General features: G+C 38.3%; 1 protein-coding gene across 2 annotated transcripts in view; it reads left to right on the top strand.

The window, feature by feature from the left end:
- The first annotated feature begins 3,895 nt into the window (after window positions 1-3,895).
- Window positions 3,896-24,794, top strand: part of reep3b (receptor accessory protein 3b) — a 45,876-nt gene continuing 24,977 nt past the window's right edge. The window contains exons 1-2 of one of the 2 annotated variants that reach the window (XM_059324424.1): window positions 3,896-4,187; window positions 19,525-19,597. In XM_059324424.1, coding sequence (XP_059180407.1) covers window positions 4,156-4,187; window positions 19,525-19,597 — 105 coding nt within the window. In that variant the 5' untranslated portion in view covers window positions 3,896-4,155. Of the gene's footprint in view, window positions 4,188-19,486; window positions 19,598-24,794 lie in introns of those variants that run through there. The other variant, XM_059324423.1, reaches the window with a different exon arrangement.

Here is a 24,794-nt window from a genome sequence, read left to right as displayed (position 1 = left end):
TGAATAAATATAACGACAAAGTCACTAAGTTGGCGACACTGCTTACCACCCTAGTCTGTTGTCACATTCGGAACAGAGGCTGAGGGGAACTAACTAGTGAGCGGAGCCAAAACACTCAGCTGCAAGCCATAAAGAACTCAAGAAGTACTCAATGGAAACACGCCTATTAATACAAGCAACGTTCAGTCTTAACTTGAAAACAGTTAAAGCTCCTCCCTCAATCTGGTGACATGAACAGTTAATAATCAAAAAAGCAACATGAAGACTGTGCCCAAAGCACTATAACATCAGAATAATTTCAAAGATTATTTTACACCTCCACATACTGTACATGTGTAAAAGGAAAGCTGGTATAAATACATTCTTGTGGCAGGCTTTAAAGCTCCTGTCTAGCGCTGATAAAGCGTTTGCTTAAGATATTGTGAATCCACAACAGCAACTGCTTTCAAGTAAGCAGACGGGACAAAAGGTCAAACAGAGATTCTTGCATGATTTTAATTGGCATTCCCTCCCACCTAATCTGAATGAAACAGAGCTATGTGTGAGGGCAGGTGTGTTATCTTGGTGGGGAAGTACTGGAATTGGGAAATACTGAACACAACACACACTCATTTAGCAACATCCAAAATGGGAAGGGCATAAGAATGAACAACTAGAGTAAGATGTGAGAAAATATATTGTTCTGTATATCTCTTGATATAGTGATGAATATGATCTTGTTAAACAGGTTGTTAATGTTACATTATATGTGTAGTATGTTACTGAATGTTGCAGGATTGAATGATTGAATGCACTTAAAGGGACAGTTAACCCAAAAATTCAATATATATATATATATATGCTATTTGTGTAAGGTGCCGAGTGTTGGAGATACTGACCACCATAGATGTCTGCTTTCTCTTGAATATAATGGGACTATATGGCACTTGGCTGTATTAATATGGGCAGTGTCATGTAGGAACTACACTATAAATAAAATATTTTCCGCCATGAAAATGCACTTTAAGCCCCAGAAGCTGAATGCCATATAGTTTCATTATATTTAAGAGAAAGCAGACATCTCTATGGCCAAACATAGTCTAGATTGATGAATTTGGCGCCACAGTTCTTAAACCAGGAAATAAGTTAGCATTTTAGCGCACTGGGATCTATCCTCTCAAACTAAATGAGGATTTTGGATGGATTTTTTTTCCCCCTGAAATAAAGTCTGAGGTTAACACAAATTTAGGAGATTTTTTTGTCCGGCATAAAATATGTTAATTAATTCCCCCAGTTGTGAAATTTGCTTGGGGTGTCAGGGATTTTTAAACATTGTGATGCTGGACATGGACCAGAAACCCTCACTAGTCCGCTTTACAGCCTCTAGTGGTGCTTTTATGTGCTAAAGCAAACTTAACTTTAGCTTAGCTTTTTACTTCTGTCGGCTGCATTAATGCAAACATCATAGAAGTGGTGTTCATTTGTGAAAATTATCCTGCTGAATGTAAACATCAGAAACGTGTGTTTACCACAGAGTTTATTTTCTGCAGAAATCCCATAGGTGAATTCTCAGTAGACCCCATGGCGATGCTAACTTCCATGTTGGCCGACAAAAAATATGTAATTTTGTTATTATGGGGAGAATTTTACCTGCTTTATGGCACTGTTAACCATTGTAAAATGCATCTACTTTCTTTGGTTTAGGCAACAAAACAAGAAAAAATTTGGTTAGGTTGTTGGATAAAAACGAAATGGACAGACATAGAGAGTGATGATGTCACAAACGTAACAAAACACTACAATAACTATAACTATCAAACAATTTCTTTGCACACTGGGACACAAACATGCATCTCCTGGGTCAAAATCTTGTGTTTGTTGGACCAATCCATCACCCCTCCCACCCATCCAGCAAAGGCTCTGTCAATAATGTCGCTCAGCGTGTTATTCATATGCCATTTGCTGCCATAGAAGTTAATGAGAAATATATATATATCCCCTGCACACAAAATTGGAAAAAATAATTTGCAAATATGCATGTTTTAGACTGTTTGTTTTTGCAGCTGTGTGTGTGTCATTATAGAGTACTGTGAGGTGAGCTGCTGAATACTGTGGAGGTGCTTTCTGTTCAGCTGTGATCCTGATGCTGATGCTGTCCCAGACAGGCAGTGTGACCAGAGAGGCTCCACTGGGAATCTCCCTCACACTGCTGCACACTGCAGCAGCCGCCTTCATGAATAACAAGTAGCTTTGAACCCCCCCTCCTCCCCCCATACACACATATACTCGTATCACATATGTACACAAAACATCTGCATGTGGTCACAAACATGCACATGTGCAAATATAAAAAGGCACAAACTCAAAGCTGTACCATACAAGCTCACACACATGTTTATGTGCAGAGATATCACTATCTACACACAGAGATAGACGTGCACACACAAAGAGACAGGCATGCTGAAGCTCACAGATGGGGAATGTGGCTGCCAAGTGCTGTGTATGGAAAACTGTAATGAATATGATTACGACCTAAAGACTGGTGTGGTTTATGTAATGAGAAGACAAAGGCAGTCCACTGCATTTGTATCTCAGGTATCAAGTCAGTTGTTTCCCCCAAACTACTTACCTTCAGTGAAAATGCAATAAATAAAATAAAATCATTAATTTCTCATACATCATCTCTTGTAGTGTTGCTTCTGTGGAGTCTCCCTAAAAGGCTTTAAATATTACACATTTTGTCTTTAAAATTGTGTACTTCAGAAGGAATACAGAAATCTAGATACAGTGAGAATAGAAAATAAATATGAAGCTCAGGGTTAATACAGGTAAAAGAAAACTGCACTTGTTTTATGCATATGTAAGAAATGCACCATAAATAGGATTTAATATGTTTTAATATGTCATTCCTTGCACAACGCATATATGATAAAACTTTGAGGATTTTGGTTCTGGACTAAGGAAATGTAAAAACCTGTTTTTTTTTTTTTTTAGCTTATTTAATGTATTTGGTCTCTTTATTTGATCTTTTATTATATGTATTCCAATTAGCTGTAGTGTGTTTGAATCAACCTGTTAAGCTGAAGACAAATTTCCAGAATTTTGGAAAATAACAATTATTATTATTTGTTATTTATATTATTATCATTGTTATTATTGATACATCTATTTTATGATCTCTTATTACTTATGACTATATAACTCAATTTAAGTAAAAGTGTTTGTTGTATATCAAGAAGCACTGACTGACTTTTTTTATATTTAATTTATTTATTTTTTTGCTCCATTAGATTGATGTATTACGTTTAAAGTAGATAATGATAACGGCTTATCCTAAAATACACATGCAGTATTACCTGACGAGATTTATTTTATTTTATTTATTTATTTTCCGAGGAGCGCTTGTTTTTATTCACGCTGCGCCTCTTACGGGCAGTAGCACTTCCTTTGAAGGGGTTTATTAACCTTTTCTTTAACTAGTTTGCAATAACACATGGACGTTTCTAATATTGCAACCGGGAAGCTTATTTATTATTAAGACTGACCCTGTCTATACTTAGTGAACTGGAACATAGCACAGTCGCCGTCCATTTCCGTGCTAGAAAAATGCGCCCCTAACAACAACGCTGGGAAAAATCCACCAAACACCTCACTGCTTCGCTCACCCATTGGTTAGAATTCGCCACGAATTGAAGACGGGCCAATCAGATCACAGGTCGATGAGTTTGAAATCCCACCGCTGCTGTCAAACGCAAAAGTCACATGGGCAAAGGTGGCGAACCAATGATCGTCCGCATTTGTTGTAAACAGACCGAACTAGCCAATAGCAAGTCCGGGAGGTTGTTCTTTTCCTGTTGACGTCAGTGGCTATTTGAGCACCATTGTGGTGCCAGGAACTGGGGAGTAAAGTATAGAGGGAAGGAGGAAACCTGGAGGGATGAGAGATTGCTACAAAACAACAGGAATCACATTGGATAGACATTCCATCGCTTAGCTATGGCTACAAAGACAGAGCAGTGAGAGTGGACGTTTTCCTGACATGTTGGTTGACTAATATACACCTAGCTGGTCCTAGATCCGCTCATCGAAGTTTTGGCTGAAGAAGTTTAACGTTAACAGCGGTACGGCTAGCCATTAACGTTATCACCGGGCTGACACACAACAAAGAGAGAAACCATGGTGTCCTGGATGATTTCGAGAAGCGTTGTGTAAGTACAAAGACAACTGAGAGTACTGAATGTGAACTTAAATGGTCCTTGTAGCTTGTGGAGAAAAGTAAGGCAGTTGATGGGATTTAATTTTGTTAGCTTGCTTGGCTAACTTGTTACCGTCCTTGGGCTAAGTTCCGACCATAGTCTTTAATTTTCGTAGTAAGTGCGCAAACTTTGCCAACAAGAAACTACATAATTTGGGTTAGCAAACAGTTATAACACGCCACAAACCCACAGCATTGTTTCTTTTGTAATATAAATAGTTTATTAAATAGCTAGCCTCGTGTTGGTGGTTTGCTATTGGGACTAAAGCTAATGCTAGCATCTTGTTTATCTTCACACTGTAAAAAATAATCGCCTAACTCATTTTATCAAGTTTTGCAGTAAACACAAAAAACTTCACGAAAAGTGTAACATGTATTGATCATTTCACTCAAAAAGGATGTAACAAAGGATGGCTATTGGCATAGTAATAACACTGTGTGTTAATTATGTAACTTAAGCAATTAGGCATTTTTTGAACATGCCTTTGTGACTTAAGCAAGATATGGTAACACTTTATTTTGAAGGTGTCTACATAAGGGTCACACAAGCCTGTCAGAAACATGACATGACAAGTATCATGAGCATTAATGTTACTTCAAAGTGTCATTAATGTCCATGACACATCCTATGTCATGTTTATCACACGCTCATGTCACTTTTATGTAGACACCTTAGAGGAACATGTTGCCAATATTAATGTCAACGATAAAACACTGATAAACTAAACTGATAATTAAACAATCTCCCTCTAGCTCTTCTTTGCTGGGTTCTTTTCTGATGCCTATAAATGTGGCAAACTGTCAAAAAAGTGATGATCTTAAAGGGGTAAAATCACATGATCTGATCAACTGAGGATGTAGGAGATTTTACCATAGGTGGCTGGCGTCATGAGGAGATGATTTAGGCAAACAAAACTATTTTGACAAAAATGACTTTTTTAACAGTGTGACTCTATGATTCATGGCCAAGCACAATGCTGGTGAGTCAGACGCAACAATACGTAACTTGTTCATGTAGGTATCGGTGAGTTGGAACATTTCAAGTTGTACTTGTTCATGTGTGAAGGAGTGTCAGGTACAGCTGTCATCTTGGACATATTATTAGGCAGCCCTGCCCAAGTAAACCTGGCAACCATAGCACAGTTAGCACGTAGGAAGAAAAGCAAATTAAACCTCATTAAAGGAATTTGTTTGGCTTGCATGGATTTGTTTACTGGATAGCGAGTTATCTGTTGACATGCCACTGGAATCCCCTGTGATAAAGCAGAAGTCAGATGATTCATATTTGATACACTGGACATGTGTTTACTTTTGGGAAAAATGTCATTTTTTTACCCAACAGTATGCCTTTTCTCATTATCTTTCTATCCCCTTTAGCCTCTCTCTGTCTGTATACATCCAGGAACAGGAGTTACATAACTTATAATGGAGGATAGGAATGTGGTGGAAAGGACAGAAGGGAGCGGAGAAAAAATACTTAAAGCCTCTCCTTTTTCTCTAATGCAACTTTCTACCAAAGCGGTCCATTGTGTGATGAACATGTTCTTCTATAACAGACTGTTGTCACAGTACAGGTTAAAGATCCCATTTGGGCTTTACGATATTGGAAAAAACTTGCATTGCAATATTTATTTTTCAGCGATATAATTGTGATATGAAAAATAGGAATTTTCACGGGATGACTTAAAAAGCTCTTTAAAAATAACAGCTTTTGAATTATTGGGGATTATTGTTATTTTGTAGAAGAGTGCATCTGTGTAGAAAATAATAATAATAATAACAATAATAATAATAATAATAAAGCTGAAAAATGACTTTTTACTCTGAAGACTTTCTAAAAATACATATGTTTGTGTTTAATACTTACTTTTTCAACTAACAAACAAACAAAAAAGCAGGTATGGGTGGTGACTACTGAAGGGATTTTGAAAGGAAATTTTAATACTCTGGTTGACTCACATGACTCCATTGTATTCATATAATACTCTTCTATCAATTACAGCCTAAAGTCAATAATCTGACATGTCATGGTTCGCTGTGCATGCAGAGGCTGCATGTTACCAGCAACAAACTCTGTCAATCCAAGATACAAATCAGAGTGAATTATGTTCCATCAGACAGACTTCTCTTGTAGATTAATGTTATGTTTCCAGCGTCGCAGCTCTGAACTGTAGATGGGAGAGCTCTGGTTGCTAACTTTGTTAGGTTTTCCATTAGCCTTGCTTAGTAGCTTTTATAGTCCAGCAACTCTGCAGTGAAGAATGGGTGGGAGACACCCTGATAACATTATTTCAAAAAGAAAAACAGTTTTTCACAGTCTCTGTGCGCTTCACTTTGTCAGCAGCACTTGCAGGTTCCATACTCACTTTCGTAACAACACCAGCTGCCACATAGGCATAAGACCACCTGTCTTAAAAGAAAAGGCAGAACATTAGTAATGTAAAACAAGAACTGTACAAGTTTTTTTTTAATCAAGCGGCAAAAAAGTTAAAAAAAAAAAAAAGTACATCACACATCTGTAGAGGTGATTATTGCACATGTGCACATCACAGTGTTGATGCTGAAAGAAATATTATGCAGCCTTACTTATTATAAAAAATGAGCATTCCATTACTTTTTTTCTGATAAAGCAGGTCTAGATGCTATATAAATCCATGGAGAAGTTCACACAATCTGTATTCAGAAACTGTCTTTAAACGAGCTATGACGACTTCTGTAAGGTTGTGATGTCACAACTATATTATATAAAGGTAGAAAATGCCGCTACAGTGACGTTACTGTCATTACGCGGCTGCACTGATGGCACAGAGAATCTGGATCGTACATGCAGAAGTACCAGAAACACTGACCAGACGGAGCAGACTGGCCTTTTTTTAGGAGGGGCACTTAAAGAGACAGTCACTAAAACTCAGTGTGTCAGTCACAGGGTGAATACAGGTATATTCAGTATAAGAAGTAGTATAAAAGCAGAAGCAGTATAAGAAAAATAATTTGTTTTTTGAACATTAAAGAATGTTAATATGGTCTAGTATAAAGCTGAAAAAGAGGATAATATGTCTCCTTTAATATGCGGTTCATCACTGTTCAGTCAAGTCTTTTGAGGGTAGGAGTCAGATGGATGTTGAAGGCTTTCATGCCTGTGGGCCCTTCTTGTCATAACCCGTCCACAAGTTTTTCTACACTCCTACCTCTAAATGCTGCATTTTGTGTAATGGGATTCAACAACAAAATCTACCACAGTCCATTATTGTTGGATTCAGCTCATTGCTGGTTTCAAGTATTTGGCCAGTGATTTTGTTTTTGTTGGTGTGTCTCTTTCCTCTGGAACATTATGTCTGATGTGTAAGAGTGGCTGTAAGGTTAAATAACATTCAGCTTTAATTTTAGGGTATTTACAGCAACATTGGATGAACAATGCTGGAATTGTAGTCCTGTTTACACATAGTTTTGCAGTTTTATGGGATCAGAATTGAATTGGACAAATTGAGATACACTTAATGTCAAAATATTTGTTCTCAAATTGTTAGCAGTAAATGACTGCTGAATATGGCAACAAACTGAGATTAGGGTTGTGCAATGTCTCTTGAATTGACATGTAACGCAGTGAAACATCACGATGGACCATGATACTGCCTGCATGAGTCATCCACACGCATCAAATCATGTGGGGGGAAAACACTGTAGAAGAAATGAGTTGTTCCATAGACTGTGAAGATAAATGCAGTCGTAAAATTTCAGATTAGTTCAAACAAACACCTTTTCACTTCGTTCAAACTCGATTTTGGAAAAAGTGAGCAGCTCCCGTTGTACTCGCAAAATCAATCCATGCACCGTTGATAAATCAGTATTGTTTCTTTTAAAGTAGGGCTGGGCGATATGGACCAAAAGTCATAGGAGTACCTTTTTTTCAAATCAAAGCTCCATAAAGTGCACATTTAAATAAGAAAATATCTGAAATAAAAATAGCCTATGAGATAAAATAGGCCAATCTTTTTCTGAAATAAGTATATTTATATGAGAAAAGAATAATGAACATTACAAAAGAACTAAATATGACAAACCCTAGTAAGAGCAGCATTTATATATATAAAGAAAGACATTTTTTTAACTATATGGATATATGCGATATGGTCTAATTCCATATCATATTTAAAAAAAAAAAAAAAAAAAAAAAATATATATATATATATATATATTATATATATATTATATTGATATATCACCCAGCCATATTTTTAGGCACACAGTGTGTGAATACCACTGCAAACTTGTACCCTGGTGTTGGTGTGGACAGGGTGTGGGGGCTTTTACATCACCATGTTGGACTCAGTGGTCGATGGCTGACAGCCATCGCAAATGGACGATGGCGTCATCCATCGGCCCAACCCTAGAGGAGATTACTCTGTGAATTTGTTCCATTTTATCCCAAACGTTTTGGTTTTCTATGATTTCATCTCCACAACTTTAAACTTATCTGGAAGTAAACTGGCCTAGATTCTGTTCTTTGGAGATAATCCCTTGTAGTCTTCATACACTTTCATTACATCGGCTTCTTGAGCAGTAGCTGTGGCCTCAGTGTGCTTGAAGCTTGCAACTTGTACATAATGGAAATATGTGACTACAAATTCTATTTATTCTTTCTGTTAACATGTGTGGCAGACTAAACCAAAAAATGTAATGAGGGAGAAATGAAACAAACAAAATAAAAATAAAAAATACTCCCAGAGACCCTCACTAACACTGGATATAGGTTTCTTTCTTTCCTAGTGTTTCTGTCACCCTTTCTACCTCCACACACCTCCTTTCCTATAACTATTTACAGCAAATTGCCTAGTCATGCAACAGTTAAAAAAGTCAGACATCTGCTTTTCAACTCAGCACTCCATGACCAACTATTTTTAGGCAGCAGGCTGCAAGGAATGGTTCCAGAATATTGTGTGCAGCTCTCCTAGTCCCTATTTGTCCAGCTCTTTGTCTTTGTTACAGCCTAGCTTCTAGTGTTGACAAAGACATTTGAGTTCTCTGCCCAGGAGTGGAACAGCCGTGAAAAAAAACAGATATTCTTCCCAAGAATATGAACCTCTATGGGGATAATTATCTTGCAGCACAGCAGTGTACTTATTTATAGACATATAGCAGCACAATTAAATGAGCACAGGAGGTAAACATTATCATAAGCGCCTTTGCAGTGTAGTGCAATTTGATGCAGGAGCCCTCTATCTCAGAATGGTCAACTCTATGGCACGACTGGAGGATGTATTTGTTCTGGAGCTATGTTGCCAGATGACTGAAAAATACCTGCGCGTTTATGAGTGGAAATTAATTGACCTTTTAGACAACGCTGGTTCTGTTGTGTAAAGCTGTTATGTTGTGTAAAGTCTGCTTGTGAAGAACTAGACATTCAGGATCAGTAGGATGCAACGTGTGCGTTCATAGCCTGTGGCTATTTCCTTTATTTATATTTATCCCTGTTGAGTAATATGCTAATATAACCAAACAATTAGTGTTGTCACAATACCAAAGTTATGCCTTTTTTACAATATCAGCCTTAATATCTCAATACTCGTACTAAAATGGTACCGCTGCAAAACATAAAACACCAAGCAAAGTAATGGAATAATAGATGACAGAACATTCGGCATGTTCATATTTTTTATTAATTACAAATGTATAACTGTATTGATTAAAACATTAAGATGGTATGCAGTGATATATATGGCCTATAATCAAGTTAATGTGATTTCTTTCAGAGTTTGCAAGCATTCTTTCATTTATTGCCCATATCATCCTAACCAGGCTGCATTTGGTTCAAACCCAGAAAGTCCATAAGAATTTGATAACCGTTTTTGTTCTTTCAGAGGCTGTTGCAGACTCATTTTTAGGCTTACAGATAGATAAAGATATTGATATCACATCTAGATCCAAGCAATCACATTTGATTGGGTCTTGTGAAGGGGGTGACATAATGCTCCAATTTTTTTTCAATGCTGCCCTCTGACCTCAAGATATCTGAATGAAAATGGGCACCATGGGGACCCATGAGCCCACTTTATGCTAATAACAAGGCGTTTAAGGCAAAAACACATAGTTTTCTCATCCATTTCATGTGTAATGTTGGCCTAATTAATTTGATAACTGAGAAAATAAAGAATAAATGGATAAATAGATAAATATATGTCAAGACCCTATGTTCAGTGTATGCTGAGAATTTAAATAAAAAATAAATACATTGCAGACATCATCCCCTGATCACCCCAAGTAGTGTTTTCTGCTTTATATTTGTGTTATAAAAGGTTTTCTTATTGGTGCATATCAGATAACGTATATGCCAATACGATGAATATTGATATGTCTTTGATAGGCCAATACCATCTGACAATATTCAGCTGAACCCCAAACCAATCGGTGATGACATAGAGACTATTTTTAGTCAATCTTTGTGGTTTCTGACCAGTGGTTCAGTGTGTTGTCTTACGACTTACTAAATAAATCTGTAAAAGACGTGTGGTTTGTCTAGTCGGTCGAGTTTCAGCTAGTCTTTATGTTTGTCCCAAGCTTTACCACTTCAACTTTGACCTACTTTATTAACCATGTCTTCTGTCCAATTGGGTATTATTAGCAACATTCCAGGTGTCCTCACACTCAGTTTAACATAAAAAAGAAGGATTTTTTTAAGATAAACTATATAAACTCTTGGCTGACATCTGATGTGTGTCTTCCACTGTTGGACTTTGTTTCCAATGCCACTGTATTCTCAGACGTAAGCTGTTATCAAAACTGATACAAATGGTTGTAAATGATAAAAAAATAACCACTAGTTAATCGTTTTAATAAACCAGGGTTTATGGATCGTTTGCCTGTGCAAGTCACTTTCTCCATTGTTTTTGTGTTTTAAAAAGGTTTTCCTGACGATTTTGATATTTTTCGGCTTCCAGAAAATGCAGAAACCTGAGCCAAAGTTTAAACTTGTGTAAGATGCTTAAAGTGAAGTTTTTCAACGTGGGAAGATTCAGAGAGCTGTGAGACCAGTCCAATGATGTATGTCATTTAATTCCCCATGAGGAAATCCACTGGGTATGTACAGACCTGGACTGTAACCAGTCCCATTTGCTGTAGCAGCAGTTCTCTCAACAATCCCCCCTCTGTGTTTTTAGGGGGAAAGTCATGTAATCAAATTCTTATTCCTGAAGCTCAAACCAGATGGTGCAAGCTCAAATCTTGGAGATCTCTGGCTTTTTTTCTCTCTCTCTCCTCTGTTTCTCCCTCTCGGTATGTCTCCTGTTTTTATTGCTCTTGTTCTCTCTTTCTCTCTTTCCCTTTGCTCTCTCTCTCTTGTCGTCCCGTCCTCCACCTCCCTCCATCTGGTTGTTGGTGGTGTACGGTGTCAGGAAACCAGGGAAATTGACCTGGAGCCCAGAGTCAAGGTCTATCTAAAAAGCAATGGGGCTATTTTCTCAGCTGCATACAGAGAAAGGGGGGGGAGGTGTTGAAATGGGAAGAAGGGGGATGAGGAGGTAGAGAAGGGAAATAGAGGGATGGTAGTTTTGGTATGAAGAAGGGGCCCCGCTTTTCACTAAATTGTTTCAAGAACCTTTCATTGCGTGTTCTGCTTCTTTTGTGTGAACTTGGTTTATGGAAACACTTGGTTTAAGTGACTCTGCTGGTCGTAGTTACTTTCAAAGACTATAATGTACATTTAAGACTTTTAAAAATATAAAGAAATGTCATAAATACACTCATTGGAAGGCAAGGGTAGTGAAAGGTGATACTTTTTTGGCACCAGATGGATCTGGTAAGTATTACCAAGTAGTTGACTGAGTGAGATGCTTTCCTTAATAAATTGTACCGGTGTATTTTTAAGAAACTGCTGCTGTTGCAAGTCGATCCGGTGCATGACTAGTATGGCCAGTAACAGTACACATAATTCACAGTTTAGTGTCTATTTCAGAGTTTATGCTTTCAATACAGCAGGTAAAACTATTTAAATGTTAAAATTTAACAGTTGCTTTTTGGCCGTTAAGGTTAAGGTTCTCACATACTGGCATATCTTCAATTAGAAAACAAGCTAACATGCTCACTAAACTTACCATTCTAATACGTCTGCTAGTCGCTAATTTTGGTGCACAACAGACTCCTCATCTGAGACTGGAGGCTCACTAATGTTTCTGCCAACAGAGAAAATAGGGAGGGAGAGTAGATGTGCTTCCACAGCCCCTTCTTAAAATGTTTTCTTGTTTCATGTTCAATAGAATTAGTCGTAGCAGACCAATTTTACATACATCAGATACATACAGAATACGTTTGAATAAGTATTTTGTATTACACAAGGTTCCATAGTACAATTAAAAATATTTGTATTTATTTATTTCATTTGTTTTAAAATCTATATTAGTTAATAGATTACGCTCTGATTGCATGATCACGACTGATAGCATATTTTCTGGTTATATAAATTATCTATATGAAATAACTATATGGGGAAGCCTATTTTTGTATGCTCCACACTCCATACAGCAAAACAGCACTTACATGGTTTTCTCTAGCTTTGCCACCTGCAAAGATCAGAACCTAAAGTGTAATCTAAATGACGTAATCTTGCCGTAATGCAATTTGGGTGCCGTTTTTGACATTACAAAGAAACAATATCGAAAAATACATACAAGCATTTTTAATTTTTTTTAGGTGATGTATCGTCATATCGGCCAGCCCTAGTGCTTGTTATTATCAAATTAGACATTGTAATTTTGTATCACAATATTTGTTTTTATCACGATATGCCAGCGAAAGACAATAAATTATTGTATTGAATTTTTTTCCAGCCCTATAAATCTATAATCTACAGATGTGTAAAAAATATGCAATATCAAGTTATTCCATGGGACATACATGAGGGGTTACCTAGTCTATCTTGAAAGGGGTCCTTAATAAATGAAGATGGAGAACCTCTGTAGTGTTGGGTACTACTTGGCTTGGTCAGAATCTGCAGTGAGAAGCTGCCTGTCTTTTCTTTGTTCTGTTAATCATCACATTTGTTTGATGACATCATAAATTAAACATTTTAAGTTCATTCACAGACATACCCGACTTCAGTTGAGCAATGTCTCCATGCAGTTTGACACAAATCCTTGCCCATTGAGCTTGACTAACCCGGCTAACGAGGCTAGCAACTGATGGGTGTGCAGGAGCACCATGACTAGACTCTCATTGCAGTCTAAACAAGTTAGGAGCAATTGAAAAACAAATACCTGCTATTATCTCAGCATCATCAATCGCCTTTCATTAGCATGACTAAGATCACGAGCCAGACACAAGGCCTTCAAATGACTGTGTTGGAGAGGAAAGACTTGTGTATAGTTGAACAACGACTAAGCAACAGAGACATTTAGAGAACCCCGTCCAGGCCGCCATTCTGGTTTCTCCACATAAACACATCCTCATACCACTGTAAGACAGGGAGTTATCCAACTTTCATTTATTTGGAGCAATGTTCAGCTCTATTTTCTACATTTATGCATATAAAGCACGGCTAGCTGACTGTGAGGTGTAGAGACGAAGAGAGAGCATGCAAGCTTTGGCAGGCTTGCTGTTGCTATAGCAACGGCAGGAAAATAAACTGCTGTGGTTGTTGGCTTCTTGCCTGCTGCTGAAGGGACTCTGATCGGTGTGTCTGTATAGAAGACTATATACAGTGTGTCTGTGTATGTTTGTAGGTGGCTGTAATTGTGAAATTTTTAACTCATTTCAGTTCAATGACAACAACTTTGTTTATCCAGAAATTTGTCCAGACAAGGCAATATGCATGTCAGTTCATGATAACACAGACACATGCAATAAACTGGGGAAACGCTTAAAAAGCTATGAAGCATTAATATCAGAGGGAATGAAGGTCTTGGAATAGGGAGTTAGAGTTTAACGATGCCCTGGTGGCAGCAAAGGAATTTACTCACGAGGATGTATTCAGACAGACTCAGTATGCTCATTGGTTTATTGTTAACATAACAGGCTGGAATCTCTGTCTAATCTTTTGAACAGAGCGTAACAACACTGTTCCTGTCTTTCAGCGATAAGCTATGAAACCAGCAGATAGAATGAAAGGTTACAGCATTTCAGGAGAGATATAAACCACTGAGAATAACTTTACTGACTGAAAAGGATGAGTTCCAGTACAAGGTGCACTCAAGTCCTATATTCTTGTTTCCAAGTTTGCATTTTAGTATGCTCCGTTGCCACCAACATAACAGGACGAGTCACCATGACCTCATTGGTTTGTTGATTCTGATTATAAAGGCGTGGGTTCGGCATTTTGTTGGTTATATTTGATCAACTGAGGGTCTAAGGACAGAGGGTGTTGTACCATGTACAGTCTGTAAAGCCCTTTGAGGCAAATCTGTGATTTATGATTTTGGGCTATATAAATAAAACTGACTTGACAACTGTAATCACTCTCAGTATGTTTACATGACACTTGAAAAAAACGAATTATTGCCTTAATCTGACTATAATTGGGAAACTGAAGTGCATGTATATGTGTTAGTCCGACTAATGTTGGAGTTCTCCAACAGATTTAGACACCCAGATAATGCCCCCCGCGCTGGCATATGACTCCGGAACAAAACATCCAAGAAAGGGCGGTCGCTCGGCAGTCTTCCAGCGTCAAAATCACCATGATCACAAGGGATAGTGTGCACCTTATCTGCACAATGAGTAACGTGTACATTACGTACGAAATGAACAGAGCTGTGCGATTATCCATCTTGTCGTTCTTGTTGTTAGAAAATGACAGTTTCCCGCCTTTCTCCACTTGTTTATTGTGATGTAATAGGTCAACAGAAAGGGGGCTGTATTAAGCCGCTGAAACTACGCATATCGCCACCTAGTGTTGAGGAGGAGGACACGTTCCAGTCAGTTATTCAATTTTCTCAGTTGCATGTAAACTGGGACAAGGACAGAAGTCCGATTAGACGCCAAAATCAAATTTTAAGCATAGCTCCATTAAACTGTGCATGTAAACACACTGACTGTGAAATGGTTACATTTCCAAGACGGTAACATGCTGTGCACTGTGGTTTTGACCTGTCAATCATTGGGTAGCCCCACCCTAAAGCATACCCTGATTTATTGTCTATTTTACTCTGAATGGGACCACAGCAACTTTTTGCATGCAGGCACATAAGTCTGCTTGGTGTGCCAGTCAGGGCTCTTTACACTAGCTGCCAGGGTTCCTCTCTCCACCTGATGCCAGTTTAAATACTGGGTCAGTTTAAATTCAGCAGCTCAACTCTGCCAGCATGACTAGCCAAAGTAAGATCATGCCTCCTTCGGTTTCTCTTTCTTCCCCTCTCCCTCTTTTTATCTTTCCCCCTTGACCACATTTAGAGTGACATTGATATTACCAGTTGAGAGGAGTAATTTGATTTTACGCTTGTGCTTCATTCTTTCAGTCAGTCTTGAGAACAGCAAAGTCATTTACATGCAGACAATGGTAATCCAGGGACTCTTAATTATCCATATCCTCATTTTAGCGAAGCTCAGAACACTTTTACAGGTTTAATTCTTCACTACAGCTTTCAGCTTTATGCACATTTGTCAACTGTCAGAGATATTGCAGTACTATTAATACCAGCGTATCCTTCACTTTATATATCTGGATGTATTACACCCTTGCAGGCAACAACAGGCAGTGTTATAAATCAATAGGGTAGGACTGTTTTATGTCAGTGTTGGCTTATATAGGATTTTTATATCAATGTTATGAGGTACTTCACTTTGTCAGGTATTTAGTTTGTTTGATTAACCAAATTGACAATCTCCCAATATTGGGATTTCACCATCTTAAAGGGACACGCGGACAATTGTTTTTATTTTATTTTTTTGCATCAAGTTCATCTTAGTCCTGGTCACTACTATTGATCCTGTGGCAACAGTTGGAGGTGGCTCTCGAGGTGCTTTGTCAAGTCAGAGAGAAAAAACACCTCACGATTAGCTCAGTTCGGGCTAATGGACTACAAATTGGTACAGGCCCGATTCCCAAAAAGTTATAAATGTAAACAAAAACAGAAGGCATCAAATTCAGGATTCAGAGTGCATATTTGAATATTTGAATATATGTCACAAAGGATTAGCAAGTTATTGCATTGTGTTTTATTCACATTTTGTACATTGTTACTACTTTGGATTTGATCTCGTAACATAAATCCTCAGTGGTTTAGACTTTGAAAGACATAAGCAGTCACTATGGAGTTACTCTATGAGTTGTTTATGGGGCTTGACCCATAATTTGGAAAATCAGGTTATCTTTGCCTCTGCTGGGGCTTTGGCAAAATGGAAAAAGTAATCTATCATGTTGAATATATTTTTTTGGGACACTTTTATGACTTATTGGCCCACGTTTAAACAGGTTTTGGCCCAGGAAATATATTTGCTGTAGCATTGGTTGGGCTCACTATATATTGTTACATAAAACAGTGAATGTGGTGACAACTTGCTGCCAAAACAAAAGTGCATAAGGCAAATTTATAAACGCACCTCATCTAACAAAGTGCATGCATTGTTCTGTAAACGCTTTTATACCTGATTAATCTTGAAACCTGGGAAATGTACCAATAAGTAGTATGCATGAGTATGCAGTCACTATGTATTCCTGTATTCCAGCTGAACAGATCCTGCATGCATCCTCGGCAGATCTGCAGAGAACACACTGTGCTGCAGACATGGCAAGCTCAGTGAGCGGGGGGAGGAGAGAGGAGCACAAGAATGTTAGAGAGAGAGGGATTGGAGGGAAGGAGTGTCCTGCTTTAAATTGATCTAGTCGTTTTTCTTGCTCTGTCTCCACACACACACACACACACACACACACACACACACACACACACACACACACACACACACACACACACACACACACACACACACACAGAGAGAGAGTCCTGTCAGGCAGAATATATGGTGTGCAGCTTAGAACACAGAGGCTGGACTAACCGCCCTTGTTACTCTGTGTCTGTGAGCGAGGGTGGGGATATTCATTCTTTTGTTGGTGCTTTCACTGTGTGTGTGTGTGTGTGTGTGTGTGTGTGTGTGTGTGTGTGTGTGTGTGTGTGTGTGTGTGTGTGTGTGTGTGTGTGTGTGTGTGTGTGTGTGTGTGTGTGTGTGTGTGTGTGTGTGTGTGTGTGTGTGTGTGTGTGTGTGTGTGTGTGTGTGTCAGGATAGAAAGAGCTCTGTTGATTTCAGTATATGGTGAGCAGTAGTCACAAAGACCAATAGTCTTGCTGCAAGTGGTTGGTCCTTTATTCACAACTGTGGCATTTACTTCACCATCTGTAATATCTCTGCATAGGGATGTCTATAATATCTGCCTAAAATACACAAAATATTTTCAGAATAGGTATGTTTCAGTCAGGTGATTATGATGACGCGCAAAGGTGGGATGATTTAAAATGGAGGGCAGGAAGTAAACATGGAAGAAACAATAGTTTGCACAATAATGTAAGCCTGCTATTGTTAGCAGGCTAATATTGGCACGCTAGCACACTGTATCAGTCACAATGCTGTTAAACAAATCAAATAAGTGAATGATGCATGTTTAAGTTGGTCTCTCTCAACGGCACTGAGTTGGTCTTGGTCTTACTAGCCGCTAACTCTAGCACTCTATTGATCGCCCCCTAACGTTATCACCAGCACGCTAACGATCGCCTGCTATCATTAGCACGCTATCTCATTGTATTAGTCACATTGCTGTTAAACAAATCAAATAAGCGAATGATACACATTTAAGTTTGTCTCTCTCATTGGCACCAAGTTGGTCTTGGTCTTACTAGCCGCTAACGCTAGCACCCTATTGATCGCCCGCTAACGTTATCACCATCATGCTAAAGATCGCCCGCTAACATTAGCATGCTATCTCACTGTATCAGTCACATTGCTGTTAAACAAATCAAATAAGTTAATGATACACATTTAAGTTTGTCTCTCTCAATGGCACCAAGTTGGTCTTGGTCTCGCTAGCCCTATAACGCTAGCACGCGATTGATCACCCGCCCATCTGAATTTCACGCTCGCGATACAGCAGTGTCACATCACGTGAAACCCACCTATTGTTCATTGTATTTAATCTGGATGGACAACATTCAGTATAAATCTCACTTGTGAATATTTTTGTAAGAACAATGGATTAAATGAATGACTATAAGGCTGTGGCTATATGGATTTGTTCTTACCAAGATGAAAAAGCAATGTGGTTTGGCGATTAACGCTTCTGACCGACCAGGTGGAAATGGCAAAGTTACGCCTATCTTAAATAAATCCAGTCTAATATACAACAGTCCCTATAATAAGTACTATTTTTAATGATAATTCCAATGTTCAGTTTTTGTTTATTACATGTTATGGTCATTTTAAAGGCTGGAATTTCTACTGGTATTGTATTACATTTTGTTTCCCATACTTGAAAGAATGACTGTTTAGTTAGCAAGGCTAGACACACAAAACAGCACCACCAACATACACTAAAAGTTCTTCAGCAGTAAAAATAGTATATCCTAAAGACACTTAAATAAAAAAAACTGTGAATTTATGTTTGTAGCAAATGTGCAAAAGCACAAAAGAAGAGAGCAGCACATTGCGGTAGTGCTGAAACCTGCACTGGACCAGACATGAAACCAAACCCCACATTACCCCCAACCGCTGCCGCTGCAGAAGATTACAGGGGAAACATTGAGTCATTGTCTTGTGTTCCAGTGGTTTTCAGACTCTGGGTCAGAACCCAACACTCTATCATAGCAGGATATAAATAAGTCCCCAGATTGTTCTGCAGGAACAGCAGATGGCTTTTAACTGGAAAATCACAATTTTGCATGTAAGCCTCCGTACCCTTGGAATATTCTCTACTTCCATTTTGGTTTGAGTGTAAAATCCCCTTTGCATGTGTGTTGTGTTGTGACTGTGGAAACCAGACTGTAAAAGAGGAGACAAACCGTAGGCTTTAAACAGTACAGTAATGTTAACAAATTTCTACTTTTGGTGCAAACATACCTACTTAGATCTGTCACATATCGGCACTTCATGAAATGGCCTATGTATGGGTGTTTGCATTTGTTGGCTTTAATTGATTGTGAGTGAGAAAAAAATTACACATTGGAGTGAAAACACTAGCAAGTTCAGGCTGAAATGCCATGTGGCCACAATGTTCAGCAGTGGGCTTGTAAGGAATATTGGTAGATCTGTAAATGGGTTTCTTAACATTTAATTGTATTAGAAATGTTGTGTCTCATGTTGTGTTTTCTCTCTCCCTGTAGGCTGTTATTTGGGACTCTGTATCCTGCATACTACTCTTACAAAGCTGTCAAGACAAAAAATGTTAAGGAATATGTAAGTATATGAGCATCTCTGCATGTATTGACGACCTGATTTTTGTATGATTCTACTCAACACACACACACACACACACACACACACACACACACACACACACCATAGACTAGATATAAAAAGTGGACAAAACACCATGATGTCATTAATTTGTGGACTAGCGTTTTAAAGCCTTGAGTTTGGCATTTTTTGTCCGTCACCATATTTGTTTTTTGGAACCAGTACATGCACAGAACGGATTGGGAGCCAGAAGGACAATGTCACCAGCATGCCTTTTAGTACAACTGAATTTTCAGGTGACAAAATGTCACAGTTAACTGAACTTGGCCTGAAAACCAAAGATTGTATAAATATAGTGAACTTATTCACTGGGATGTCACCCATTTCTTTTTGTGTACTTGGGTACTTGTGGGTGTCGCCATCTTGGTTTATGGCTGTTGCCATATTGTTTTTTTGTTTGGGGGGGGTTCAACCACACAGAACAGGTTAAGAGCCAGAATCACGCTTAGTCATCGGCTAACGCTAGTTCTAGCGAGCTTCCTTGATTAGCAAGTGACAGTCGTTATTCAATTTGAACAGCCGACCCTTAACTGCTTTTAGTCTGAGCAAGACATTGTGTTAAAATGTTAAATAACCTTTAGTGAATTTAAAAACACACTGTCAAAGTGTCAAAGTTGTAGGACGAAAACACAAGTAAATAAATAAATAATAAATTGTGCAATCAGCACAAGACCTGTTTTTTTTTTTAACAAAAACAGAAGCAGTCATTGGCATGTGATCTTTTTAGATTCAACATTTGAGAAGTTGGCCAGTAACGTTATGACAGTGCCTGCTCCTTGGTTTTGTGTGTGTGTTAACCATGCCCTAACAGTTCAATGTACAAGCTCCAGCATGTAGAAGTGGGAGGTTGCGGCTCCTCTTGTTTTTTTCTGTTTTTCTATGTATCAACACAAAAGGACAAAAGTTGCCCCCAAAAACAACCAGTGATGGTTTTAGCCAACCGTGCATAGCTGATATAATCATCCAATCACCCATCTCTAGTTCCTACTTAAGTGTCAGCTAATGACAGCATAGAGTTTAGTGAAGTAATAATCAGATTCTGTATGTAATCTATAGTGGGACACATTTGTGTATTGGAAGTATTCTGGTTTCCTTTTGTAGTCATTGGTAGTATTGATCAACCACATTAGAACCAAATGCCAACTGTCAGATTTTAAACAATGACCAGTGCATGGAAGAGGAATTTTTTGCTGGAATCCATCATCCGGATATCTGCTGACTATACCAGAACTCCTGAAATATCAGCCTATAGCCGATGGATACTGAAATTTGGGAAATAGCTGTCTGTGTTTGTAAACATTGGGTGTACTTTGCAAAACCACTGGAATAGCAGAATGTGAATTGTGTCTTAGCACTGATTCCCAATTTATGTCAGGTCTGGATAGGAACCTATAGAGACATATAGATGTAAACGCTTGGAGGTGTTTTCCTGGTGGAGTTGGCTGATGTAAGTAATGTCAGTGAGAGTGAAATCCCAGTCAGCTGAGTTAGTATCACATTCACACACAGCTTTAACACACCAGCTCACAGATTCAGACGCAGTAAGCTGTGATGCTGCTTCCAGACTCTCTTCTCTTTGTCTCCCTCACTGTCTGCGTCTGTTGCTGGATTTCTGCTGTTACTGTTACAGGCCCCTTCTTTGTTCCATTAAACAGTCGGGTCGGAACTACCAATTTCTCTTCAGATTGATAGAAATGCAGATAGTAGAAACCTTAAAAAAAAAAAAAAAAGACTACAATGTCCAGTTTGGATGCTCCTAAAATGCTAAACCACCATATGGACAGTTGTACTCTGTTGATTGTTGGAACTGTTTCATTCCAACTATTCTATTTGTGATTGCAAACAAACATAATGGGCACAATTGGAAGATGCCAAGGAGAGGAAGCTTACTGAACCTGAACCAACCTTTCTCCCAAGACCTCAGCTGCACACTTTACACTTGGTGCCCCTTCAGAAAATGTCAAGGAGTGCTAAAATGAGTGAACGAAAACTGGATCTCATTGAAAGACAAGCTAGGAACAGCATCCACTGCTGTTTGCAAATATGCCTCAAGCATGATTTTATGATTATCTAACCAAAACAAGTTCATAGGATTGAATTTACTTTTCTATTAAGCACACCCTTCAAGCACACGTGTGTGTACATGGATCCCATGTATATGCTGATGACACAGAGTTCATTAGTTGAAGGTAGGAGCTATTTCTACAGCTGCCTGTGGCTGCTTTTATGTGACTTGAGCTACAGCACGCCCTGCCAGAGGTTATTCCAGTTCACGACAACATTCATTCCAAAGGCCCCAGCCCTCTTTGTCATGTTTTTATTACTTTAGTGTGTATTTCTTTGTGCACATGTATACAAGTTCAAGTAAAACCAGTAATGGAAACAATCTTTTCTTCCTCCTTCCATAGATTCATTCTATTCTTTCCTTCACTCCTCAACAGTACCGGACACCATTCTGTTACCATTGCTGTCCACTGTCTTTTACTACATCTCTGCAACCTATCCTCTGTTGACACAGGAATGATAAAGTGTTGAATGAGGGCAGTTAAAGCCTCTGACCCCTAGGCTACACTGTTTGACTCCACTCTGTGTCAGACAAATGGGCCTCTTTGCTGAGTGGTCTGGATCCCAGCCTGACTTCTGATGGTCTGTGTGTTGTTACTGCTGAAACCACAGAAAGCGGCGAGAACTGATTGTGGACACATAATTCTGTGTTTATTTATCGGTGTGTCATTTTTTAGAAAAGTCTTATTGTTTTTAAGAACATTCAGCTCATTGACAGACTAGATATATGGTCAGCTTTAAAGAAAACAGGATTATTCAAGCTCAATATAATACAGTAATTGTACTGGTTGGGCCCTCAGCTTTCTCGGTTGTGAAATTATATCACAATATCCCTTCCATTCCTTCCGTTTCTTTTATCAGTGGCCGAATGTATTTACTGACAGTTGTGCATTGAAGAACAGTGACGTCAAACTCGAATTACACTAATGGAAACTTTCAACAAAGAAAGAGGCGTGGCTAAGAGGAATACACGGTCCAAAGCGTGGCTTCAGTGTTGCTTGTAAAAGCTGCAAAATGAGAAGAAAGAGAAAAAACACCAGCAATTTGCTTATAAATATGGGCTGATATTCCAAGAATGTCATGTGTTTGACACTATATGCTGTTATAATACCATTTCCAACATTACATTTCGGGTAATCCGTCCACCTCCCAATATGAACTGTTTACCTGCAGTCAACCAAACCCTGCTCAGATATGATTGGTCAATATACCAGGTCTACAAAGAAAAATCAGAAGGCTTCCGCTACCAAAATCTTGTCCTGTTGAATCCAGATTAGGGCTGGGCGATATATCCATATTAAAATATAAAATATATCAATATATTTTTAAGTGTGATATGGAATTAGACCATATCGCATATATCAATATAGTTCAAATTTGCACTGTGATTCTTGCTCCAGGCAAGCTGCTTTATATATAATATAATTTGTTATTCTTTTCTCATATAAATATATTTATTTCAGAAAAAGATTGGCCTATTTTTATTTCATAGTTTATTTTTATTTAAAAATATTTTTTATTTAAATGTGCGCTTTATGGAGCTTTGATTTTTTTAAAAAAGAGGTGCTCCTGTTTTTATACATTATTTATGTTCACTTAAATAAATGGTTTCAATAAAACTACTTGTGACATTTCATATTTGGCTTTGACTGACTGAAGATTTGCTCTCACTTTGCGATCAAAATATTGGGATGTATTGGATCGTTTATCGATATTCAGCCTAAATATATCGGGATATGTCTTTTGGTCCATATCGCCCAGCCCTAATACAGATTCTGAATTCAGATTCAGCTGTTTATAGAGATTACTCATTGCCTAAGGTAGATGGCTAGTACCATTTGGGATCTAATGCAGTTTTTTGTCCAAGGGAATGGGCGTGTTTTGTGAGTTCTTCATTGGCTGCTTTGTTTTAATGCTTTAAGGGTGCAGAAAAACTGCACTGTTTCTACTCTCATTTGCTTTGCACCCATTGGGAAACCTTTTGTAGACCTGAAACAAGTGGTTGATTTATTGCTCAACAAAACAAGCAGTTTGAATACATCACCCTGGGTCTTGGGCTACTCAGTGGTGTAGTGGTTAGTAATGTTGCCTAACGGCAAGAGGGCCGCGAGTTCGGATAAAGGCCCCTCTGTGTGGAGTTTGCATGTTGTCCCCGTGTCAGCATGGGTCCTTTGGCTTTCTTTCCCTCCAGCTCCATGCAGAGTAGGTTTAACGGGTCATTCTAAATTGAGAGTGGTTGTCTGTCCCTATGTGATATTCTGGGGACCTGTCCAGGGTATACCCTGCCCCTCACCCATTGTCACCTCTGATTGGCTCCAGCCCCATGCGATCTGAGTTCAGATTAGCGGTTCAGGATAATGGATGAATGAACTTGGGTCTTGGGATATTTTGATGGGTATTTTTCAGCATGATGTGGCATGTTAAAGAGACCAAATGATCGATATTGAATATATTCCATCGATTAATTGATAATGGAAATAATTAAGTTCTAACTGACACTGGGAGTCCTCAGATATATCAGTTGACAGATATTATTGGCCTATCAAGGGCATATCATTATCGGTGTATATTCTGTCTGATATGTGCCATTATGAAAACTTTTTTACACAATATATAATGCAGAAAATGTTGCTTTGCGTTATATTTTTTTTATCCTTTTTTTTTAAAATATAATCAGCAATTGACTGAAACTGAACAGTAGTGATGTTTGTTTAGCCAATTATTTTTCTTATTTATTCTTTATTTTCTCAGTTATTATTTATAGAATTGGCTGACAATGTAAGTTATTGTTTGTATCATTATGTATAACAAGTTTTATGTTTTAAAAAAGTAGCTCTCTTGGTACATTTGCAGAGTGGTGAAAAGTCAGCGCACAATCCACATAAAAAAGGTCTATTTTCATTCCAGCTAAAAAAAATGGACTAAAATCGGTATCGGTCTCAAAAATCCCATATTGGTCGTCTCTATTTTAAAGTCATTCCGCTGATTGAAACTTGTCGGCTGGTGGGATGTAGCTTACATGCTCCCTATTGGACAGTCTCCACTGCTGCCCAGCTACGTCTTCATGCGCTAT

The sequence above is a fragment of the Centropristis striata genome, chromosome 21 (assembly GCF_030273125.1).
Source record: "Centropristis striata isolate RG_2023a ecotype Rhode Island chromosome 21, C.striata_1.0, whole genome shotgun sequence".
Classification (NCBI taxonomy): Eukaryota; Metazoa; Chordata; class Actinopteri; order Perciformes; family Serranidae; genus Centropristis; species Centropristis striata.
This window is presented reverse-complemented; position numbering and strand designations above follow the sequence as displayed.